The sequence below is a fragment of the Arvicola amphibius genome, chromosome 1 (genome assembly GCF_903992535.2).
Source record: "Arvicola amphibius chromosome 1, mArvAmp1.2, whole genome shotgun sequence".
Taxonomy (NCBI): Eukaryota; Metazoa; Chordata; class Mammalia; order Rodentia; family Cricetidae; genus Arvicola; species Arvicola amphibius.
In genome coordinates this window covers 150787200-150809113 of record NC_052047.1, presented here as the reverse complement: position 1 = coordinate 150809113, position 21914 = coordinate 150787200, and the positions used below count along the sequence as shown (strand labels likewise).

Below are 21914 nucleotides of genomic sequence, written 5' to 3'. Positions count from 1 at the left end.
TCTTGTTTGGTGAATGTGGGCCACGGCGCAGGAAAAGCACCTCTTTGGGTCGTGCCTCGCTGCTGAGCGGCGGGATGGGAGGCCTTAAGCTGGATCCGGTACCGGACGGGTGGACAACGGGTAGACACCGGTACCTTTCGGGAACCCCAAGACTTCCGCTTCGTGGACTCTGGCGCCCTAGACCAATGAGCGCACGGGAGCAGGTCCTTTGCCACACATCTTCACCTTCCTGGCCAATAGGCGTGGCCTGAGCCTTGCGCCATTGAGGGCTCGGGGGCGGGGCCTGTACGGGCGCAGGAAATGGCGGCGACTGCGGAGCCTGTGAGTGGGGGACAGGGGCGGGGCTTGCCTGTGGCTCCTCCTTCCACGCCCCCCTAACGCTGTAGGTGGGGAGGGTGTCCCTAGTCCCGAGCCGGTGGTCCAGATCTGGAGGCCAGTGCTGAAAGCGCTGGGGCACCCACGTCTGGTGCCTGTCCCGAGCCTGCTTCAGTCTGCCTTTGTGGAAACTGAGTCAGGCTCCCTCCCTCTGCCCCGACCCTCGAAGTCCGGCCCGATTAGGACCAATGCACCTCTCTCGGGGGGCCTCCGTTTCCTAGCTGCCCGCCCGCCGTCATCATGCCGTCTCTGTTGCTCCTGCTGCCCCTGCGCCTATGCCGGCTGTGGCCTCGCAGTCCTCCCACCCGGCTTCTCACAGCCAACACAGGGCAGCGGTGAGTTGAGCTCCAGATCTTGACCATGTTGCCTAGTGGTTTTCTGTGGAGAGCCCTGCGTTCTGAGATAGCTGTCTCTGTATTATATGTCAAGTGCCTTTAGAGTTTTGTCACAGATGACCCTCACCTTCAGTGCTGGACGCAGCGTCAAGAGTTAAGAGTAGAGCCCCAATATTGAGATAAGTGGCAGATCGGGAATTTGAGCTCAGGTCAAACCCAGTACTCTTTTCATAGTTCTGATTCGTTGTCAGGCTTCACTGTGCGTACACTGGGAAAGAGGAGGTTGGGTACAAAGATTTAGATTTCTGGGCTGGTCAGGAGGAATGAAGTGGGGGGTGCGAGTCTGCCTTTTCCTTTGAGGTGGATTTTTCCTAAGTTTCCCAGGCAAGGCTCCAAATTCAATCTCAGAGTTCAGGCACAGCCACATGCCTGACTTGGAAATCAACCCCCCCACCCCATACTGGCACTGGAACACAGAACCTCATGTGTAAGAGGCCAGGAAATCTTTTTATTTATTTATTTACTTATTTATTTGTTTGTTTATTTATTTAATTGATGCAAGGTCTGATGTAGACTAGGCTAGCCACAAATTTACTAGTAGCCAAGGAATGACCTTGAATTTCTGACTTTGCCTCCACCTCCCAAATGCTGGACACCACCTCATATCACAAAACCTGCTGTTTTAAGTAAGTTTTTAGGGGCTGGAGAGATGGCTCAGAGATTAAAGCACTTGCCAAACTGGGCAGTGGTGGTGCCCGCCTTTAATCCCAGCATTGGGGAGACAGAGACAGGCAGATCTCTGTGAATTTGAGGCCAACCTGGTCTACAGAACAAGCTCCAGGACAGGATCTAAAGCTACAGAGAAACCCTGTCTCGAAAAGAAACCAACCTAACAACAACAAAAAACAATTGACACTCTCACAGAGAACCCAGTTTTGTTTTGTTTTAGATTTATTTATTTATTATGTACACAGTATTCTGCATGTACATCAGCATGCCAGAAGAGGGCACCAGATCGCATTATAGATGGCTGCAAGCCACCATATGGTTGCTGGGAATTAAATTCAGAACCTCTGGATGAGTAGCCAGTGCTCTTAACCTCTGAGCCCTCTCTCTTGCCCAAGGACCTGGTTTTGATTCCCAGCATCAACATGACGATTCACAACCACACACTCTTCTGACCTGTTGGAGGCACCAGGCATTCATGTGGTGCACATACCTATAAACACCCATGTACATAAAATAATATAACAAATCTTTTCAAGACAGGGTTTCTCTGTACTTTGGAGCCTGTCCTGGAAACTAGCTCTTATAGACTAAGCTGGCCTTAAACTCACAGAGACCTGCTTCTGCCTCCTGAGTGCAGGCGTGTGCAACCACTGCCCAGCTAAAATAATAAATCTTTAAAGAAGCATTTTAGCCAGAATGGTGGCAGGATGGCAGTGCGCATCTTCAGTCCCAGAACTTGGGAGACAAAGGCAAACTCAGTTTAAGGCCATTCTGGTTTACCTAGGGAGTTTCAGGTCAGACAAAGCTAATGAGACCCTGTTTAAAACAAAACAAATAAACAAAAAAGACAGCAGAACCCTTTTGGGTCTGTGGTGTAGGAGACCAAGGACTACACTTTGAGGAGTCCTGACCATTCCTGAAATGCACAAAGGGAGGGGTAATCTGGAGTTAGAAGTGTTTTGGGACTAACTTCAGTTCCTGGTGGTTGAACTGAAGGGTGTGGCCCAGGCAGGGTGGCAGGACAGGGCAGTGGTGCCCTTTGGTCTCCTAAGCCTCTGCAGGTTTGGGCTTCTCTTCACAGGTCTGCTTCTACTAATTATTATGAACTATTGGGGGTGCATCCTGGTGCCAGTGCTGAAGAGGTTAAACGTGCTTTCTTCACCAAGTCAAAAGAGGTATTGGTGCCCCAGGTGCGGCGGGAGGACAATGAGATCTGAGCCAGGCACAGAAGCACTCTACCTTCCTGGGTTAGGTCTGTCCCTCTAGCTGGCAGCACATTCCTACCACCTGCGTGGAGAGGGGGCACTCAACATCCTCTGTGAGGAGAGGATGCAGCAAGGCCAAGGGTCCTTCTGGTGTGATTTTCTTTGTTTGTTTTTTAGATAGGATCTCTCACACTGTAGCCCAAACTGGTCTCAAATTTTCAGTGGTCCTCCCATCTCCACTTTCCTAGAACTGGAGCTACAGATGTAAGCTGGGAGGTCTGGCTGGTCTTCTTGGGTGAGAGGGGTAGGAGTCTGTACTTTTTGACCCTCTGGCCTTTGGGAGGGGTCAGCAAGCCAGTGAGTGAGAGGCAGTGGCCCACAGGCAAGGACTGCGGGAGTGATGCCAGTCTTTTTGAGTGGACATCATCAGGATAGGTCCTAGGAAGGACGTGGAAAATGAGATAAGTCTCACACCCTAGCTGCACCCTGACCGAGACCCTGGGAACCCAGCCCTGCATAGCCGCTTTGTGGAGCTGAATGAGGCCTACCGAGTGCTTAGCCGTGAGGACAGTCGTCGTAACTATGACCAGCAGCTGCATTCAACCAGTCCCCCCAAATCTTCAGGGACCAGAGCCCAGCCTAAATATACCCAGGAGACACACAGGTACTGTCTCCTGACTCTGCTGTCCCACTCCAAAGCCTTCCAGGGAGCTTCATCTTTCCATTGCCCTTTTGCTCTCTCAGCAGCTCCTGGGAACCCCCCAACGCACAATACTGGGCCCAGTTTCACAATGTGAGGCCACAGGGGCCTGAGTCAAGGCAGCAGCAGAACAAACACAACCAGCGGGTACTGGGGTACTGCCTCCTGCTCATGGTGGCAGGCATGGGCCTGCACTATGTCGCTTTCAGGTGCCTCTCCATCCTTCCTTGGGTCCTGGGCAGAGGGTGGGTGAAGAGTGCTGTGGCCAGCCAGCCACAGCAGCCTATGACCCGCATTCTTTGTCTCTCTAAAACTAAGAACTTTGTGAAATCAGTCTTTGGAGCTTTGCCTTGCTGGGTAAAGGCAGCACTGCATGAAATGGCTAAAGTTGCTTTCTCTTTCTCATAGCTTGAATGTTAATCTTTGGTGCTGGTTTGTTAGTGAGCCTAGAGCCATCCAAAACCATGCACAAGGAGGGCATAGACAAACCCCTGGGGTTCTCTTCCTCCCGGCACATGGTAAAACGGGCATGGTGGTGTATGCCTGTAATCCCAGCACTCAGGAGATGGAGGCAGGAGGATAAGAAGCTGGGGGCTGGAGAAATGGTTCAGTGATTAAGATTGCTTGCTGCTCTTACAGAGGAGCAGAGTTCACGGAGTTCAATTCCCAGCACCCACATATGATAACCCACAACTGCCAGGAGATATGATGCCCTCTTCTGGCCTTCAAGCAAACCTGCACACACATGACATGAACACACACAAAAAAATCATTTTTTTTGAGGTTCAGGGTCATCCTTGGCTACATTACTGAGTTTGAAGGCAGCCTAGGCTACATTAAACTGTGTCACTATAGAAAGAAAGAGGAAGGGAGGGAGGACAGTGCAGTGTGACAGAAACAGTCCTTGCTAGCAGCCAAGACCTCACTCCGCTGTCTCATGCATGCTGTAATTCCAGTTTTCTGCAGCACAGAAGCCCAAAGGATGGTGCCCTCTGCCAGTACTGTCTAGTTCAGCAATGGTGAAGAGAGAAATACACCCCTTCTTAAAATCTCCTGGGAGGGCTATTCCGATTTCAGACCCGTTTCACCAATTTTCACCAGACAGTCAAGGACTTAGGATACCACCCAGCCCTGCACTGACCTGGACCACTTGGTATCCTCCCCCACTTTCCCCGGCTCCGAAACAGGGTTTCTCTGTGTAGCCCAGGCTGTACTAAAACTTATTCTTGTTCTGTAGACCAGGCTGGCCTGAAACTATTTGCCTGCCTCCGCCTCCCGAGAGCTAGGATTAAAAATGTGGGCCACCACCACCCAGCTTGTGCCCCATTTTTCCTTTTTTTGTGGTTTTTTTTTTTTTTTTTTTTTGTTTTTCAAGACAGTGTTTCTCTGTAGCTTTGGAGCCTGTCCTGGAACTAGCTCTTGTAGACCAGGATGGCCTCGAACTCACAGAGATCCACCTGCCTCTGTCTCCCGAGTGCTGGGATTAAAGGTGTGCGCCACCACCGCCCAGCTTCTTTTTGTTTTTGGTTTTTCGAGACAGGTTTCTCTGTGTAACAGCCCAGGCTGTCCTGAAACTCACTCTGTAGACCAGGCTGACCTCGAACTCAGAGATCTGCCTGCCTCTGCCTCTCCAGAGCTGGGATTAAAGGTGTGCACCACCACCGCCCGATCCCTTTTTTCAGTTTATCATAAAACTGCTTGTTAGGAGAGATGTAAAGTTGTGTAGTAGATGCTAGAGCCTGGTTGAGGACCAGGGCTTCAGGGATAACAAGAGTCTGGAGATCCAGGGTTAATTGCAATCCCCTCACAGGAAGCTGGAGCAGGTGCACCGGAGCTTCATGGATGAGAAGGATCGGATCATCACAGCCATCTACAACGACACGAGGGCGAGGGCCAGGTCTGTCACTGCACCATCTTGCCCGGCTCCCTGCCCCAGAAGTACCCTTCAGGATCCCTGTCCAGATCTATCTTTTCTTCAGGGCCAACAGAGCCAGGATTCAGCAGGAGCGCCAGCAGAGGCAGCAGCGTCGGAAAGGATCCTCCCTGCCCACAGAAGGCCCTGGGATCGTGCCCCAGGACAGTAGCCCTTGAGGGGCTCACTTAGGTGGGACCTGCATTGGTCCTCTCCTTGCTGCCTATCCAGGACTACAGATTTCCCAAAGCACGTGCAATAAACTCATTTTCAGACTCTTTTTCCGGCTCGGTTCTTCAGGTCACACATCTCACCCTTCACCTCTTGGTGCAGCGACCCCAGAGCCTGGCCTCCTGGGCGGTGCGTCCCCTTTCCCCTGCAGCGTCCGGAGGGGGCGTTGGAGGGGACCAGCTCCGCCCCCGCCCCGCCTCCGCCCGCAGCCTGGTGGGGAGCGCGTGTTTAGGTCACATGAGCCTCCAGCCCGCCAGCCCCGGCCAGGCCCCCTGCCACCCCCGTCGTCCCCGCCGCCCGCCGTCCCCGCCACCGCCACCGCCCGCCTGCCCGTTCCGCTCCTCCAGCCGCCGTCGCGGCGCTGCGCTGCGCTGCCTGCGCCCAGGGCTCGGGAGGGGGCCGCGGAGGAGCCGCCCCCCGCGCCGGGCCCCGGGTCCCCGCGCCCGGGCCCGCGCCATGGGGCTCTGGCTGCCGCCGCCCCCCGCGCCGCCGGGCTAGGGCTATGTGGGGCTCCCCGGCGCGCGGCCCCCGCGGGCACCATGAGCCCCCTGCTCCGCAGCCTGCTGCTCGCTGCACTGCTGCAGCTGGCCCTCACCCAGGTATGTGTGTCCACGACATCCAGCTCGCCCGCCCGCGGTGCCCTCTCAAGGTTGGCGGAAGTAGGGAGGCGCCCGGTACCTCTGCGGAGGGGATCCACTGGTCCAACTACGGATAACCCTGGGTGCCCCTCTGCGCAGACCTGCTAGCCCTAGCTCTAGCCCCCTTGTCACTTCCCGCCCCACCTTAGCCTCTGGACTCCTGGGGAGGGGGGCGGAGCTGCCTCAGTGCCCTCGGAACCTCTTTGCCTCTCCCACTGTCCCTGCTCCTGACCTAAAACCAAGCCCAGCTCCTAGGCTTGAGGTTTAGTGCCACTCCCATAGTACCTTTGGTGGGTTTTGGGCCAGGGAAAAGTCCCAGATGGCTAAGTGGACAAGGAAAATTAGAGCTGAGGTCCTAGGAACAGAATAACCTGGAAAGATGTCAGAAAGGAGCAAGAAGCCTGACTCAGGGTCAAAGCACTCACACAGCCACAGGGCCAGCCCTTATAGAGTGCACCTTGGGCTCAGGTATCTTCTTTCCCACAGGCTCCTGTGTCCCAGTTTGATGGCCCCAGCCACCAGAAGAAAGGTAATAATAGTTAACAATAACTTGATTCCAGCCAGTAATAAGAGGGGTTGGCACATGCCCTGGGTTTATTTCCCTCATCTTGTGTGATCCCATACTCTTTGGGAGATGCCGTTTCTCCCAAATGAGGAAACTGAGGCAGAGAACGTAATGATTTCTTGAGAAAGAAGGCAAAGGAAGACAGGTCTAAAGGAAGGGTTGGGGTGGTGACAAGGGGCTGGGGAGGCTACATGCTTGAAGCAGCTTCAGGAAACGTGGTAAGAACTTAATAATCCATCTGGGTCTGCCCACAGTGGTGTCGTGGATAGATGTTTATGCACGTGCCACATGCCAGCCCAGGGAGGTGGTGGTGCCTCTGAGCATGGAGCTCATGGGCAATGTGGTCAAACAACTAGTGCCCAGCTGCGTGACTGTGCAGCGCTGTGGTGGCTGCTGCCCTGACGACGGCCTGGAATGTGTGCCCATTGGGCAACACCAAGTCCGAATGCAGGTATTGGGGTCTGTGTTGATGGGACAGTGGTGCTCTGGGGACTGGGTCTGCCCAGAGACAGGCACATAGGAGGCGGGAAGTGCTGGCCATTCTTCCTCTAGCCCATGAGTATCCCCTTTCTCTGCCTTTCTACTGCCCCCCCACCACTCACTGTCTCTTCCTCATTCTCCTGAGTACAGATCCTCATGATCCAGTACCCGAGCAGTCAGCTGGGGGAGATGTCCCTGGAAGAACACAGCCAATGTGAATGCAGGTGCCAGCCAGGTCTAACTTCCAAGTTCACAAAGTGTAGCCTGGGGTGGGATCAATCAGGCATGGGATTGCACTGTAGTAGGGACTAGGTGACTGAGAGTAGACCAGAAGTAGGCATGGATCCTGGGGCAAGAGAGCAGGAGGCTTGGGTTTCCATAGCCTCTCTTATCTCCTCCCCTCCTCTCTCTCTCCCTCTCTTGTTTTTCAGACCAAAAAAAAAGGAGAGTGCTGTGAAGCCAGATAGGTGAGTTCCTGAGGCTTGCTGCTGGTCCAGGAGAGAGCACACGGGTAGGCTAGGAGGTGCACAAGTGAGCCAGGAGGCTGCAGCCCCTCTTTGCTTTCTCCTCTCACCTGACACCCCTTCCGTTTTATGCTCCCCAAATCAATGCATTCTGTCCCAGCCCTAGCTCCTGGGAAGACTCTTTCCACCCCAGACATGTCGCTTCTCCTCCTAGGGCTGCCATACCCCACCACCGTCCCCAGCCCCGCTCTGTTCCGGGCTGGGACTCTGCCCTGGGAGCACCCTCCCCAGCTGACATCATCCATCCCACTCCAGCCCCAGGACCCTCTGCCCACGTTGTACCCAGCGCCGTCAGCGCCCTGACCCCCGGACCTGCCGCTGCCGCTGCAGACGCCGCAGCCTCCTCCGTTGCCAAGGGCGGGGCTTAGAGCTCAACCCAGACACCTGCAGGTGAGGAGTCACTGGGATGGCATTTATGTGGGAAGGCATCAAGGCTGTGTCCTGGAGCAGGTCCAGGTGAGCCTGCCAGTGGGAGAGAGCAGGGAAGGAGGCACCAGCTGCATGTGTTAAACATTTACTGTGCATCTGCTGGCAACCAGATCAGTAAAAACACAGCTCCGGTTCAGATGCTCAAGTCAGAGAGTGGGAGAAATGATGCCGTCACCAGCAGAGGATGCTGAGCACTGTGATGCGGGCACCCGATCTCATCTCTGCACAATTCAGCCATCTCTTGGAGCGGAACTAAAGACTTTCTCCAATTTACAGAGCTTTATGTTTCACAGAAGCCTATGTGATAGACATTTGCTCCACTCTGTGAGCTGAGAGAGAGCAAGGAGTATGGGAGCCCCATGTCCTCTGCTTACATGCTTAAGCAGCCCTTCTGTGTTCCATAGTGAGGCCATGGGTGATATATGGGCCAGGCCCTGGAGGCCCCCAGAGACGATCAGGAAAAAATGGGGTTCAAAAAGTAAGAAGAAGTGCATTAAGAGGACCGGGACATGGCATGGTAGTATATACCAGAAATCTTGGCACTCAGGTGGAGGCAGGAGGATTAGGAGTTCAAGGTCAACCTCAGCTACAGAGAGAGTTTGAAGTCAGCTTGGGCTGCTTGAAATCCTAATTAAAATACAAGCCACAAGAATACAAAAAGAAGCTTTGGCTGGGTATGGTGGTGCACACCTGTAATTCCAGAACTGTGGAAGTAGAGGCAGGAGTGATTTTGAGGACAATCAAAGTGGTCTCAACACACAAGCTGTAATAACAAAGAGCTGGGGATGTAACTGAGTGCTTGTCCATCATGCAAGAAACCTTAGATTTCCTCTTGAGCAACAAGTGAAACCAGGTATGGTAGCATTCAAAAGTTCAAGGTCATTCTTTGCTGAGTTTGAAGCTAGCTTGGCCCACATGAGTAAGGGCTGTAGAGATGGCTCTGTGGTTACAAGCTCTTTCTGCTATTGCAGAGTATTCAGGTTTGGTTTCTAGCACCTACATGGTGACTCACAACCATCCATGAGTCCAGTTCCAGGACATCCAATGCCCTCTTCTGCAGACACCAGGTGTACATGCAGTGCACATGCATGCAAGCAAAACACTCATTTATATAAAAGATATCAAGCCAGTCGGTGGTGCACGCCTTTAATCCCAGCACTTAGGAGGCAGAGGTAGGAGCATCTCTGAGTTCAAGGACAGCCTGGTCTACAAAGTGAGTTTCAGGACACCCAGGGCTATTCAGAGAAACCCTGTCTCAAAGAAACAAACAAAAATGATATAACTAAATAGATAAATAAATAGGGACTGTAGAGATGGCTCAGCTGGTAAAATGCCTTCTAACACCCATGAAGAAAGGTAGGAGTGATACACTGTAACCTTAGTGTGGGAAGGTTAGGCAGAGACAAAAGGAACCCTGGAGTTTGTTAACCATCATAGAAGAATCAGTTAGCTTCACACCTAGTGACTTTGTCTCCAGAGATAAAAAGTGGAAGGGCTAGAGAGAGACGGCTCAGAGTGACTGCTACGCCTGCAGAGCCTGCAGAAGACTGAGTACAAATTCAAAACCCTCTTCTCTGAGGGCTGCAACTCCAGCTGCCGCCAGCTCTAGCTCCCTCTCCTGGCCTCCTCAGATACCTGTATACATGTGCTTATATAGGCAGACATATACACAGCTAAGTAAAAATAGTAAAATATGTTCTTGTTTGTTTTTGTTTGACTTGGTTTTTTGAGACAGGGTCTCTACATAGCTTTGGCTGTACTGGAACTTGCTCCGTAGACCAGGCTGGCCTTGAACTCATACATCTGTCTGCCTGTCTCCCAAGTGGTGGGATCAAAGGTGTGCACCACTACACCAGGCAAAAAGCATAAAGGTGGAGGATGATTAAATCTTAAGGTTATTACACACACACACACACACACACACACACACACTAGCCCTTCCTTTAAAAAGTCACCTACCTTCCTTCCTTCCCTCCCTCCCTCCGTCCCCCCCTCTCTTTTTCTTTCTCTCTTTCCCTCTCTCTCTTTCCCTCTCTCTCTTTCCCTCTCTTTCTTTCGTTTATTTCGAGGCAGGGTTTCTCTGTAGCTTTGGAGCCTGTCCTGGAGCTTACTTGGCCTTGAACTCACAGAGTGTCTGTCTCTACCTACCGAGTGCTAGGATTAAAGGCATGTGCCACCACTGCTTGGCTAAAAGCTACCTGTTTTGTTTTTGTTTTTTTTTTTTTTTGGTTTTTCGAGACAGGGTTTCCCTGTAGTTTCTAGAGCCTGTCCTGGAACTAGCTCTTGAAGACCAGGCTGGCCTCGAACTCAGAGATCCGCCTGCCTCTGCCTCCCGAGTGCTGGGATTAAAGGCGTGCACCACCACCGCCCGGCCTAAAAGCTACCTGTTTTTATGTTCATTGGTGCTACATGTATGTCTGTATGAGGGTATCAGGTTCCCTAGAACTGGTTACACACAGTTGTGAGCTACTGTGTGGGTGCTGGGCACTGAACTGAGTCCTCTGGAAGAACAGTCAGTGCTCTTAACCACTAAGCCATCTCTCCAGCCCATTTAACAAAATTTTAAAAGAAATGAATAAATATGAAAGAAGAGCTTGGAGTTAATATCCCTTCCTCCACTCCCCAGGTGCCGGAAGCCTCGAAAATGACAAGTGGCTTTTCAGACTCTACTGGGCCATGTGCTTCAAAGGCCCCATCGTAGTGGGAGAAGACAGGAGCATAGAAGAACCAACTCAGACCGAGAGGAAGCTGCCCCAGGACCTGGACCTATTAGAGAGGTCTCCTGCCATCCTTTGTCTCCTAGCACTGTCATCTGACACTTGGCAAGGGACCTATAACTCCCCTTAGGGGGAACAGGGTACTAGCTCAGCTAACCATCTTGGGCTAATGAGCATCTTCTGGTTGCTCTGCATCTCCTCACTATAAAGACCCTAAGCCTCTGCAAACGTGGGATTTGGGCTCTGTTACAATAACTCTGACATCGCCCCCTCAATCCTGATAAAAAAAGATGGAAGGCACTATCACTTCTTGCTTCTGTCATTGTTTGCTACTCTCCAGGCTGGCCAGCTTGGCAGGAAAGTGTGCACCACTGCATCTGAGCTTACCTCTCTGTGACGGGGGGGGGGGGGGGGGGGGGGGGGGGGGGGGGGGGGGGGGGGGCTCCAGGACCCAACAATGGTTCCCAGGCAAAGCCACAACCACCACAAAGGTTCTACCTGCCCTATCCAGGGAAAGGAATGTGGGACACAGATGTTACAATCTGTTTCCCATGTTCACATGGGAAGAACACATTACTGCTGCTACTAGAACCCTTTGGGCTCCAGACAAGTATGACTTTCTTCACACAATAGGAGGTTACACCCATTTCCCCCTCTGGGCACTTTACGATATTGTTCCCTGTGGCTGCCCTTTTCATTTCTCAGTTCTGCCTTTTTGGCTGGAAGGCCTCTTTTAAGAGCACACCCACGCCCCACCTCTACCCCCATACAGTCTCCTTCACCTGTGCAATCACTAGTACCCCAGGATTTATCAGAGATTTCTAACTAAGTGTCCACCCTTCTCCAGTGTCCTGGATAGAGTGGGAACCCAGCCTAGGCACCTACGACAAGACAGAGTTTGGGGCAGAGTTGACTGAGGGCAGGCAGCCACCCAAATGAAGGGACTGATGGAGTGTATGGTCATAATCTTGGAGGGTAAACTGAAGAATTCCTGATGATGGCCACATACTTTATCCATTTATGAGACTCTCACATAGCCCAGCTGGCCCAAAACTCTTTATGTAGCCAAGGATGACAAATTTCTAATCTTCCTGCATTCACCTCTTATGTACTGGAACTACAGGTTTACACCATCACATGGGCTTCTGTACTACTGGGAATCTGCAGGCTAGGCAAGCACTACCATTAGCTGATGCTATGTTTAAACTTTTTTTGTTTTTTTTTGTTTTTTTTGTTGAGATAATATCTCATGTTGTCTCGTCTCATGTAGCTCAGCCTGACTCAGATTTTTTTTTAAAGATTTATTTATTATGTACACAGTATTCAGCCTCCATGTATGCCTGCAGGCCAGAAGAGGGAACCAGATCTAATTACAGATGGTTGTGAGGCACCATGTGGTTGCTGGGAATTGAACTCAGGACCTCCAGAAGAGCAGTCAGTGCTCTTAACATCTGAGCCATCTCTCCAGCCCTGACTCAGAGATCTTTAAGAAGCTGGGGATGTCCTTGAACTTCTGATCCTCCTGGTTTCACCTCCAAAGGCATGGGACACCACACCACTTTTTATTATGTTTAGCCTTCTCAGCGGTGATATTAGTGATCATGTTCTGGCTCCACGATGTTAGAACCTGAGAGCTAAAGCCTCTGAGCCTACTAAGCTTCATAGAGTGCAGGATACTTCCCTTGGCCTTAAGTCAGCCACGTGCTTTTATCTTTGGTGTCTTGAGTACATAGTCTTAGCAAGGCAAATTGGCTTGGGACAGGCATGAACTCACTAAACTCCCTAACTCAGGTTTAGCTTCTTCTGAATTTAGGGTCCTTCTATTGACAGAGGTCTACTGGGTACTTGTAGACCAGGCCCAGTCAGGTCACCAAAGACTGACTGTTCAGTGTGCATCAATGAAAGGTGAGCCTGGATACTGCAGACCACAAGATGGAAGGGGTTCGCACGGGACAGGGCCATGTGGGATGGATGTCACGGAGCCTACTAGCAGGAGAACGAACTTACTCAAGGTCACGCAGCCGGGCAGCCTAGAATTGGAAGACCTAAGGATTTAAACCAGGGGTATCGCTTTGAACCCTGGGTTCTTCTCACAAAAACTAGCCAAAGGCGTGTGGGTCATGACGATGGAAGTCAGCGCAGTGTTGTCAAGAACCCCTCTGGGTATAGGTACTCATTCTTGCTTGACCAAATCATAGCGGCCGGAAGTGCCTTCGGTCTTCCAAAAACCATTTTTACCAAACCCGACAGGTGCCCTGGGCGCCGGAAGTGATGTTATCCACGTGGTAATTCAGGAGGCGGAGCTAGAGGGGAAGCCCCATCCTAAGAGTGAGGCAGCGGGTTTGGACGGTCCAATGAGGGCGGGCAGCGTGTCCCGCCCTGTAGCGACGAGGACGCGCCTGCGCAGTGGTGACCGCACGCGCGCGATTGACTCCGGGGGCGCGGTGAGGAGGTGAGCGGGGGGCCACAGCCCGGGCTGGGGGATTCGGGTGCAGGAGGGCAGGCTGCGGCAGGTCGGGCCGAATCAGGCCGTAATCCGAGTGCCAGAAAGGGGTAGCGGACGAGGGAATTGGGGCTGGGGTCCAGTGTCTGGCAATGCCGCAGGGGGCGGGCTCTCACTCCGTACGGGGCGGAGCCCTGGGACTCGGGGCGGGACGCGGAACAGCGGCGGTGCGAGTGGAGGGCGGAGCCCAGCCGCCCGCAGAAGGGCTAGGACAACTGCGGGGCGGGGTCTGGCGTGTAGAGGAGGAGCCGGAGCAGGTGGAAGGTGGAGCCAAGGGCTCGGAGACGGAGGGCGTGGGGTCCCAGGCGTTGGGGGCGGGGCTTCAGCCGGTGAGTGGCCGTAGCTCCTGTACTGGAGGAGCCTAGAATTGCCGAGGGCGGAGCTGTAACAGGTCAGGGGGCGGAGGCACGTGCCCCGAAGGGCGGGGCCAAGGAGCCTTGGGAAGAGCTAAGCCCAAGTAATGGCCCGGGGCGCCCACGTGGGGGCGGTCTCCGTGGTGGCCGGGCCTGGGGTCGCGCTAGACCTAGAACTCCCCCTGGAGAGATTGTGTGGGTGGAGCGGGCTCGGCGCCCCGCTGACTCGGGGCCAGTCTGGGTGCCCCGGAGGCCCCCGAGAGCTCAGAGCTGGGGGGGTACCTCTGGCGGAGGAGGCACGGCCCCGGGATGGGGTGTACCTCCGGAGGACCGGGGCTCCCCAGAGCCGCCTAGCGGAGATGTATGGGTGCCTCGGGGCCGGCCACCTGCAGCAGCCGCAGAGGTGTGGGTGTGCTGGACGGGAGGCAGCTGGGTGTGGCGGGAGTGGGGTCCTCCGGTCGGGACTAATCCGGCGCAACCAGATAGGGTTTGGACTTTGCGTAAAGGGGCGAGCGGGAATTGAAGAATGGAGATGGGGACCGGGAGGAAGGGAAGGTGTGGTATTGAGTAAAGGGGAGGGTCCCTGGCTGCTGTGGCCTCCCCTGACCCTCTCCCCTCGCTGCTGGGGTCCTCGGCCAAGCCCCCTTCTCACGGGACTGGTAAGTGTGGCCGCAGAGCCCAGGGGACAGGGTGGTGACAGTGGGATTCCCCAGGAACAGGCAAGAAACAATGGGAGTGGCATTCTCCTGATACTGACTGGAGTTCCATGATCCCTCCCCTCTTGGTCGGGGGTTGGGGACTGTGTCTACAGAGACATGAGGCTGAGCTGGGTCCTGACAATACTATCCATTTGCCTGAGTGCCCTGGCCACAGCCACGGGGGCAGAAGGCAAACGCAAGCTACAGATTGGAGTGAAGAAACGCGTGGACCACTGTCCCATCAAGTCTAGAAAGGGAGATGTCTTACACATGCACTACACGGTAGGTATCAGGGTGGAGGTTCTGGGGCAATGATAGTTACTGGGAATCTCATTCTTTCAATTAGGTAGATGATCTTGAGCCCTTTGGCCTCTAAGCTCCTTTCCAGGAGTCTGCCCTTGCCTTTCCCTGTACTCATCAACTAGGTGTTAGCATGAAAATTACTGCACCTGGGCTTCCAAGGCATTGTCTCTTTTAAGAAATGTAACTACCAGTGCTGTGGTGATCCCGTTGATGGGGTGGGAAGAGTGACTGGGTAAAAGGGGTTCTGGAGTGGTTGGTCACCTCTCCTTACTAGTTTTCCTGTGGTCTATCCCACAGGGGAAGCTGGAAGATGGGACAGAATTTGACAGCAGTCTACCAAAGAACCAGCCCTTTGTTTTCTCCCTTGGCACTGGCCAGGTCATCAAGGGCTGGGACCAGGGGCTGCTGGGGTGAGTCTGGGGTACATGTTGCAGTGATGCAGGAAACAGGCTGTGGGGAAAAAAAGTCCATTTGTGGGACAAGGGTCTGGGCGCCGCACGTGCTGAGCATGTATCATCCCGCAGGATGTGTGAAGGGGAAAAGCGGAAGCTGGTGATTCCATCTGAGCTGGGTAAGAGGCCCTTGGGGTTAGAGGGACTCGGGGAGGGGGACCAGGGCACTTAGATGTCCATAAAGTGGTTAAAGCCACTTCAGCCCATGGGTCACCACACTATCTAGTTGCCCTAGTATATGCCACTTCCAAGTCTGGCCCTTGTTCAGCAGCTAGACCCTGCAAGGCTTGACTCAGCCCTCTGAGACTTTGTCCTCCTCCACTGCGCCCCCTATGGCAAGCTTATCCTTTATGGGGGCTAGAAGGAAGCCTGGCTACTACTTACTTTGTGTCTTTATGTTTTTGACAGGGTATGGAGAGAGGGGAGCTCCCCCAAAGATTCCAGGTAATACCCCTGACACCCTCACCCCATGACCCTCCCAGGGTCCCAGGTCCCAGTCTGACCAGACTTCTCCCTTCAGGTGGAGCAACCCTGGTGTTTGAGGTGGAGCTGCTCAAGATTGAGCGACGTTCAGAACTGTAGCAGGCCGCAGAGGGGTGGGAGACCCCTGTCAGGGACCAGACTGCTTCAAAACACAACAAAACAAACAAAAAATTTAAAACCCAAGAGTGAGTCTGTGTTTCTTTATGAATCCTAAGAGACTTAGGTTAAGACTTTAGCTTCAGCACTGGGGGAATATAGCTCAATGGCTCAGAATGGGACATGGGCCTATTATGAGTGAACCCCCACACCCCATGGATCCCCAGCTTGGGGGAAGAGAAAACACTAGCTTCAGTCTCAGCTTTCCTGATAACTGCAGAGCCTTGAGGTATAGCCTCAACAGCTGGAGACCCTTACCCAGTGCAGATTAAAAAAAAACTTAAGAGGGCTGGGTAGCACTGCTCCCCAGCCACTTGGCATACCAGTCTGGGAGCCAGCATGGGGTTATCACCATGGCTACAGGCTCACAGGAAGGCCTGTGGTCACCTGGGGAGTAGCTGAGTGGTGACAATTGTAGAGCAGTGTGTCACCCCCACCCCCCAAAGACCAGCCAAGCCTATTAGCTGCTCCAAGGCCATGTGATCCCAGCTTTATTTTCAAAGGGCCTGCGTCGCAGAATCAATATAAAAACACAAAAAGTCCCATCAGTTTAATAACAATAAAAAACCCCAAAAATGGAAAACTGAGGGCAAGGGAAGTGGCCCCTAGGCGGGGCACAGGGATCCCTGCTCATGGCACCAGGCCTGGCCGCAGGGTCCCCCGGTATTGCTGTTGCTACGAGGTTGGGGGCAGCGATTGTCCTGTGGGAGCCATGGTCATCTGGGTCAGGACCCTTACTTCTTCTGGGGTGTGCTCAGCTTCTGCATGCCCCGGATCTTGTCCAGCAGGCCAGAGATGAAGGCCTAGATAAGAGGGAAGAGGGTGTACCTTTAGTGAGGCTAAGACCCAAGGTGATAATCTGACATACACACATACCCACTCTAAGGTCAGGGAAAACGACTTACCTCAGTGGGTTTGTAACAGTCAACTAACAGCTCCTGGTGAGGGAGAACACAGTGAGTTCTTAGGGACAGGACTTACAGTTCACCTATACCCTCCCAAGGGACTGAGGCCACTTAGGGAGGTAGCTAAGTTCCATGAGCCTCGTTTTTCCAGAGGCAGAAGATGACCCAAACCAAAGAAGGTATGGCACCAGGGCAGAGCTTCCCCAAGGGGCAGTGTCTCCAGGCAGCCTTTCCCTGGATGACTTCAGCTTACCTTCACTCGAGCAGCCCGGGTATCATCGCTTTCCATGTCCAAGAGCTCATCCACATCTATCTCCAGCTCTGGGATCTCCTCCTCCTGGGGTCGGGGTGGGAGAGAAGGACAATGCCTCAGCAGGAGGGGTCTGGAGAGTACTCTCTGCCTAACTCAAAACCGTACCAGCCCTCCTCGCCCAGCACAAGACAGCTGCTCTGGGAAGGAAAACAGATCAGGTCTGTGCCAAGGCAAATTGCCCAATGAGGGGGAACTTCCTGTCCCTGCCAGTGGGCACCAGGGGCGCCAGACAGACAGGGCTGGGGACCTTGGGCTTTGAACCTAGCAGATGTGTCTTCTAAGCATCCAGGACCTCTAGCTTACTAGAGCACTGGTGGGGCCAGCTGTCCCAGTTCATCACAGTCCCCTCCCCTCCCCCAAACACCTGTCACAGCTTCCAGGGAGGGAGGAGGAAGTGAAGGGTGAGGGGTCAATGGGAAAGACCCATGCTTGAGAAAGGGGGAAACAAAGAGCCCATGCTTTGAGGAGAAAGGGGCACACCCCCCCTCCCCAAGGGAACAGCTATCCCACTTGGAGCCAGCTGCATTCCAGGGCTGGGCTAGGGTAGGCATCACAGGGCAAGCCCACTCCTCCACCCTACCCCTGGGGGCCTGAGTCACCATCTGAACAAGCAGGGAGTCATGGGGTGGAGAGCCAGAGCTGGCTAACCGGTCTCCACAGACAGCATGGCAGGCTAGCCCACTAGAAACTCAGATCCTTTATACACTGGAAACAGTTAGACTTGTGCCTTTCAACTAGTGTCTATGCTAGCCCAGACTAGACGAACTAGATCAGACCTTTCACTGTCAGCCCAAGCACTGTCTACCCCTGCCTCCAGTTCTAGGCCAGGCTACCTATCCCTGTAGCTTGGGGAGAACACCATGCTTAACCTGGGGTAGCACCACGAAGGACGCAAGGTTCGAGGCAGCGGAGAAAGCTAGTGACTCAGGTCAGGCAAGAAAAGCCACACACTGGGGAGCGGCGAAAGTAAGACGGGTGGTTTGGCAGCAGAACTCCCAACTGACCGGTGACAGACTGACGGTGGGGTTTCCGAGCAGACCGACTTAGGTCCGGTTCTAGGGTATCGGCACGGGGTGGGGAGCGCACCTGGCAGTCGTAGAGACGCGTGAGCTGTTCTAAGATCCACTCCTCCAGGTTGAGGCGCTTCCGTAGCTCCTTGCGGTCGTACTTGACGGTGACCTTCCCTTGCCGTCTCACCGGGCCATCATCATCCGCGCCCCCCGGACCTTCGCCGGCCGCCCCGGGGGGGCTCTGGAAGTAGACGCGTGGCCCCGTGCTCCCACTGCCCGGCCCGGGGGCCGGGGCAGCCAACGCCGCGCCCCCCGCGGGGCCGCTGTCCGCCATGGCGGCCGCCGGGGCCACGTGCGCGCTCGGGCCCCTCCCTGCGCCGCCGCCTCCCGGACGCCCGCCGGCTGGTTCCGGGCCGCTGGCTCCGGTTAGCTCGCGGGCTCCGCTCCGCGCGGCTCCGCGGCGAGGGCGGCGGCGGGGGCGCCCGGGGGCAGCTGCAGCATGCGGAGCCCCCGGGCTTGGCCTGGCCGCGCCCCGCCCCCTCCCCACCGATCCGCCCGCCCTTTGTCCCCCGCGGCCGCCGCCCGAGCCGCCGCTGCCGCTTTCTCTGTCTTGCTCTCTTGCCCCGCCCCCCCGACCACACCCCCTTAAAGGGCCAGCCCCGCTTCAGGCGCCCCCTCTCCCCAACCCCGCCTCCTGAAAGGGGATAGGAGAGAATCTAGTTTGCAAGGTCCGGGGCTCTGCGGCCCCCCCTTAATTTAACCTCCGGCCCCCAAACCCAGACTTCTAGGTGTTAGGTGCCTGGATCTGCACGCCCGCCAGGACCATCGTTCTCTTCTGGCCCTGTCTCATTCTGTCACTGAGGCCGAAACAGAGGCGGGCTAAGGCATAAGGCCGAGTAGGGCGCAGATCCGGTGAGGAACGTGCAAGACCCTCGGCCAGCAAGGGGCAAGATGACGTCCGCGCGCGGGCCGACACGTGGATGGGGCCTCCGGGGATAAGGGAGTGCAAGGCGTCCAGGACTCTCCAGGTGCCGGGACAACCCTAGTTGGTTCGGTCTCACGGTCTTCAAGCAGTTGGGGGCTAGGGCGTGTAGAGTTAGCCCTGCGGTTTACAAAAGCCAGGACCCCAGGCGACCACCGCCCACCGGCTGAGATGGCGGCGCGCGGGGCGTTGTGGGCAATGTAGTCCGCGGCTCGGCGCTGCTGCTCCTCCCAGCTAGATGCAGAGCCCGCCGCGAAGCACAAACTTGTTTGGGGCGCGCCTCGCCTGGATGGCTGGGTTATGCTGGGCGCGGCCCTGGGCACCCTGCTGCTTGCGCTTGTGCGAAGGAGGAAACTCTGGTACAAAGAGTAAACCAAAACTCACGGTGATAAAGGTAATAATAGCAGTTGACCCCAAATGAGCGTTTATTTGGCCCCCCCATCCGGCCTGTTCCGGTTTGAGGGCAACGAGCTAGTTTTCCCAGTAGCTCCTCTACCCTTCACACTTTAGGAGACCACGTTCCTTCCTTCACTGTCTGAAGCTTTAAATTGTCTCATTCATTCATTCCTCTTTCTCTCTTCTAGACAGCGAATTTTGGTAGCTGAGAGCACTGAAGACCTTGTTTGCTAATACCCAACCTTGTCAAACCTACAGGCCTTTGGAAACTATCTGGTCCCTACAGAACCCCAGCCCCTAAAACTCTCAGACTCAGGCAGACGACTCCATCCTATTGGTTAAACAAATAACCATAAGAGAATGGTGGACTTTGTTTAAACAGGAAAACCCGTGGAAACTTCAATTGTGGCAACACAGTTAAATCATAGACATAGGGCTATACACAGGGGGACCTGGGATTTTGAGCCTAGGCTGTGTGGCACACACTATGGTAGAGTCTACTAGTGCCCCGCCCCCAACCCCGCCCCATCTCATACCCCCCAATGAAGTAGTTCAGCACTTTCTGGGACGTCTGACTGGCTCATCGTCTTCAGTCCCAAATAGTCTCAGGACAGCCTGGTCTACAAGAGCTAGCTCCAGGACAGGCTCTAAAGCTACAGAGAAACCCTGTCTCGAAAAAAAAAAAATAAAAAAAAAAAAAACAGTCTCAGGATTACAGAGATAGTAGGTCCTAGCCTAGCCCCTTATAGGCATCTTTTCTGTAGAAGCTACAAAGAAAAAAGCCTCTCAGCAGGTGGTGTTCAGAGGGTAAGTTTCGCCCAGGGTCACACAGATGATATTACATCCAAACCCAAACCCAGGATTTGTGGCTCCTCTCCTTGGTTTTTTTTTTTGTTGTTTTTTGTGGTGGTGGTTTTTTTTTTTTTTTTTTTTTTGGTTTTGTTTTGTTTTTCGAGACAGGGTTTCTCTGTGGCTTTGGAGCCTGTCCTGGAACTAGCTCTGGTAGACTAGGCTGGTCTCGAACTCACAGAGATCCGCCTGCCTCTGCCTCCCGAGTGCTGGGATTAAAGGTGTGTGCCACCATCGCCTGGCTGGGGCTCCTCTCTTATGCTGTATATGTGTGTGTATGTGTTATGACTGTTTTGTCTGCATGTATGCATGTGTATCACCATGTGCCTGCAGCAGTCAGAAGAAAGCTTTGAATTTCCTGGAGTCACAGATGGAAAGACATCATATGGGTGCTGGGAATTGGATTTGGGTCCTCTGCAAGAGCAGTGCTCTTAACTCTTTTTTTTTTTTTTTTTTTGGGGGGGGGGTTTGCTCGGCAGCTCTCTAGCCCCCCTTGATGCTATTTTTGGGGAGGACCACAAAGGCTAGGGTTGTAGGTCAGAGATTGAACATTTGCCTAGCATGTGCAAGGAAGAGCATGGGTTTGATTCCCAGCCCTGTAAAAATAAGATGCAGGGAGAGGAGTCTGGGGAGGTAGCTCCCTTGGTACAGTGTTTGCTTAACATGCACAATGCCTTGGGTTTGATCCCAAGCACCATATGAATTGTTTGTGGTGGTGTTCACTTGTAACCATAGTTGTGGAGGCAGGGGGATTGGAAATTTAGTCATTCTTGGTTACTTAGTGAGTTTGAAGCCAGCCTGAGAAACATGAGAGAATAATAAATAAAATGATAAGACAGGTTTGGGAGTGGTGTTAGTGCCCGTGCCCGAGGATGGGAGGTGAGCTGCTTACCAGGAGCCTGGCTGGGGCAGTTCTTAGCAGGGGAAGCACTTGAGTAAGTTGGCGTTTCCCCCTCCACAGGCCCATTGCAAGACATCAGCCTCTCTTCAGCTAGTCTGTGAGGCCAGGGAGGCTGGCTTCTGCTGTGGCAGGTTAGGCAGTGACATGCCTATCCCGAGCCTGACCTGTTCCATGCCTGAACTAATGGGAGAGTCACTTTTCCCAGGACTATATTCCCTGTACGCCCAGCACACCCCACCAAAGACTCTGCCTCTGCCCCCAAAGTGGTGACACTGAACACTGACTTTTCTGGTTAACGTGAAAGTCTCCAGTTCAGTTCAAATGCCAGGTCCTTTCAGGGGCTACCCAGCCTGCTTTTCCCTCCAGCCACCTTGCATGTCGTCCCTGTCGCCAAGGCAGCCTCATTTTCCTGGGGCTGGCTGTTCTGTCTTGTCCCTTCCTGTGACTATTCAGTAAGAGCAGAAAGATGGGTATGCTGGCCTGTAGCCTTCTTGGAACCTGGGCTTCTTCATAGAGCCCTAGCATTGGAACATAAGGGGTTAGGTTTTTAAGTCCTGACTCTGCCCAGGAAGTGGGCAAATCACTCATATGCCAGGAGCCAGAAGATCCTGACCTCTCTGTGACCCACAGCGCAGGCTCTGGATCCTTTATCCTGCTGTGCTCACCCACCAGCCCTCCTGTGACTTGAGTGTGCCTCCCATCCAGCCTCGTGCTCTAGCTTCCTCTCCCCATGTTCTACCTTTCCCATGGGAATATGGCCCCCTCCCACC

The 21914-nt window shown here is 54.0% G+C and overlaps 5 protein-coding genes across 10 annotated transcripts; 4 read left to right on the top strand and 1 right to left on the bottom strand.

Moving 5' to 3' along the window:
• The first annotated feature begins 253 nt into the window (after positions 1-253).
• Positions 254-5536, top strand: Dnajc4 (DnaJ heat shock protein family (Hsp40) member C4). 3 transcript variants are annotated; one of them, XM_038312328.1, is made up of 7 exons: positions 254-321; positions 597-710; positions 2521-2614; positions 3124-3308; positions 3392-3553; positions 5155-5241; positions 5324-5536. In XM_038312328.1, the coding sequence occupies exons 2-7, from the start codon at positions 616-618 to the stop codon at positions 5433-5435; spliced, it is 735 nt and encodes a 244-aa protein (XP_038168256.1). In that variant the 5' UTR covers positions 254-321; positions 597-615; the 3' UTR covers positions 5436-5536. The 3 variants fall into 3 exon arrangements, with proteins under 3 accessions (XP_038168256.1, XP_038168259.1, XP_038168252.1); XM_038312331.1 differs by having other exon boundaries at positions 3389-3553; positions 5333-5536; XM_038312324.1 differs by having other exon boundaries at positions 3389-3553.
• Positions 5537-5954: 418 nt separating this feature from the next.
• Positions 5955-11146, top strand: Vegfb (vascular endothelial growth factor B). Of its 2 annotated transcripts, none has more exons than XM_038312344.1 (7): positions 5955-6086; positions 6612-6654; positions 6945-7141; positions 7321-7394; positions 7602-7637; positions 7950-8084; positions 10750-11146. In XM_038312344.1, exons 1-7 carry the CDS (start codon positions 6027-6029, stop codon positions 10769-10771), a joined length of 567 nt encoding a protein of 188 aa, XP_038168272.1. In that variant the 5' UTR covers positions 5955-6026; the 3' UTR covers positions 10772-11146. The 2 variants fall into 2 exon arrangements, with proteins under 2 accessions (XP_038168272.1, XP_038168267.1); XM_038312339.1 differs by having other exon boundaries at positions 7849-8084.
• Positions 11147-13154: 2008 nt separating this feature from the next.
• Fkbp2 (FKBP prolyl isomerase 2) lies at positions 13155-15815 on the top strand. Of its 3 annotated transcripts, none has more exons than XM_038330679.1 (6): positions 13155-13292; positions 14508-14676; positions 14995-15107; positions 15222-15268; positions 15558-15593; positions 15670-15815. In XM_038330679.1, exons 1-6 carry the CDS (start codon positions 13195-13197, stop codon positions 15729-15731), a joined length of 525 nt encoding a protein of 174 aa, XP_038186607.1. In that variant the 5' UTR covers positions 13155-13194; the 3' UTR covers positions 15732-15815. The 3 variants fall into 3 exon arrangements, with proteins under 3 accessions (XP_038186607.1, XP_038186623.1, XP_038186615.1); XM_038330695.1 differs by lacking the exon at positions 13155-13292 and adding an exon at positions 13773-13800; XM_038330687.1 differs by lacking the exon at positions 13155-13292 and adding an exon at positions 14230-14355.
• Positions 13324-14219, top strand: LOC119814687 (translation initiation factor IF-2). Its single transcript, XM_038330656.2, is given in 2 exon segments — positions 13324-13681; positions 13683-14219. Coding segments are annotated over 2 exon segments (783 nt in total). The 5' UTR covers positions 13324-13435.
• Positions 15816-16323: 508 nt separating the features above from the next.
• Positions 16324-18517, bottom strand: Ppp1r14b (protein phosphatase 1 regulatory inhibitor subunit 14B). The gene is given in 5 exon segments (XM_038330669.2): positions 16324-16591; positions 16694-16726; positions 16947-17030; positions 18093-18481; positions 18484-18517. Coding segments are annotated over 5 exon segments (609 nt in total). The 3' UTR covers positions 16324-16522.
• Positions 18518-21914: the final 3397 nt, after the last annotated feature.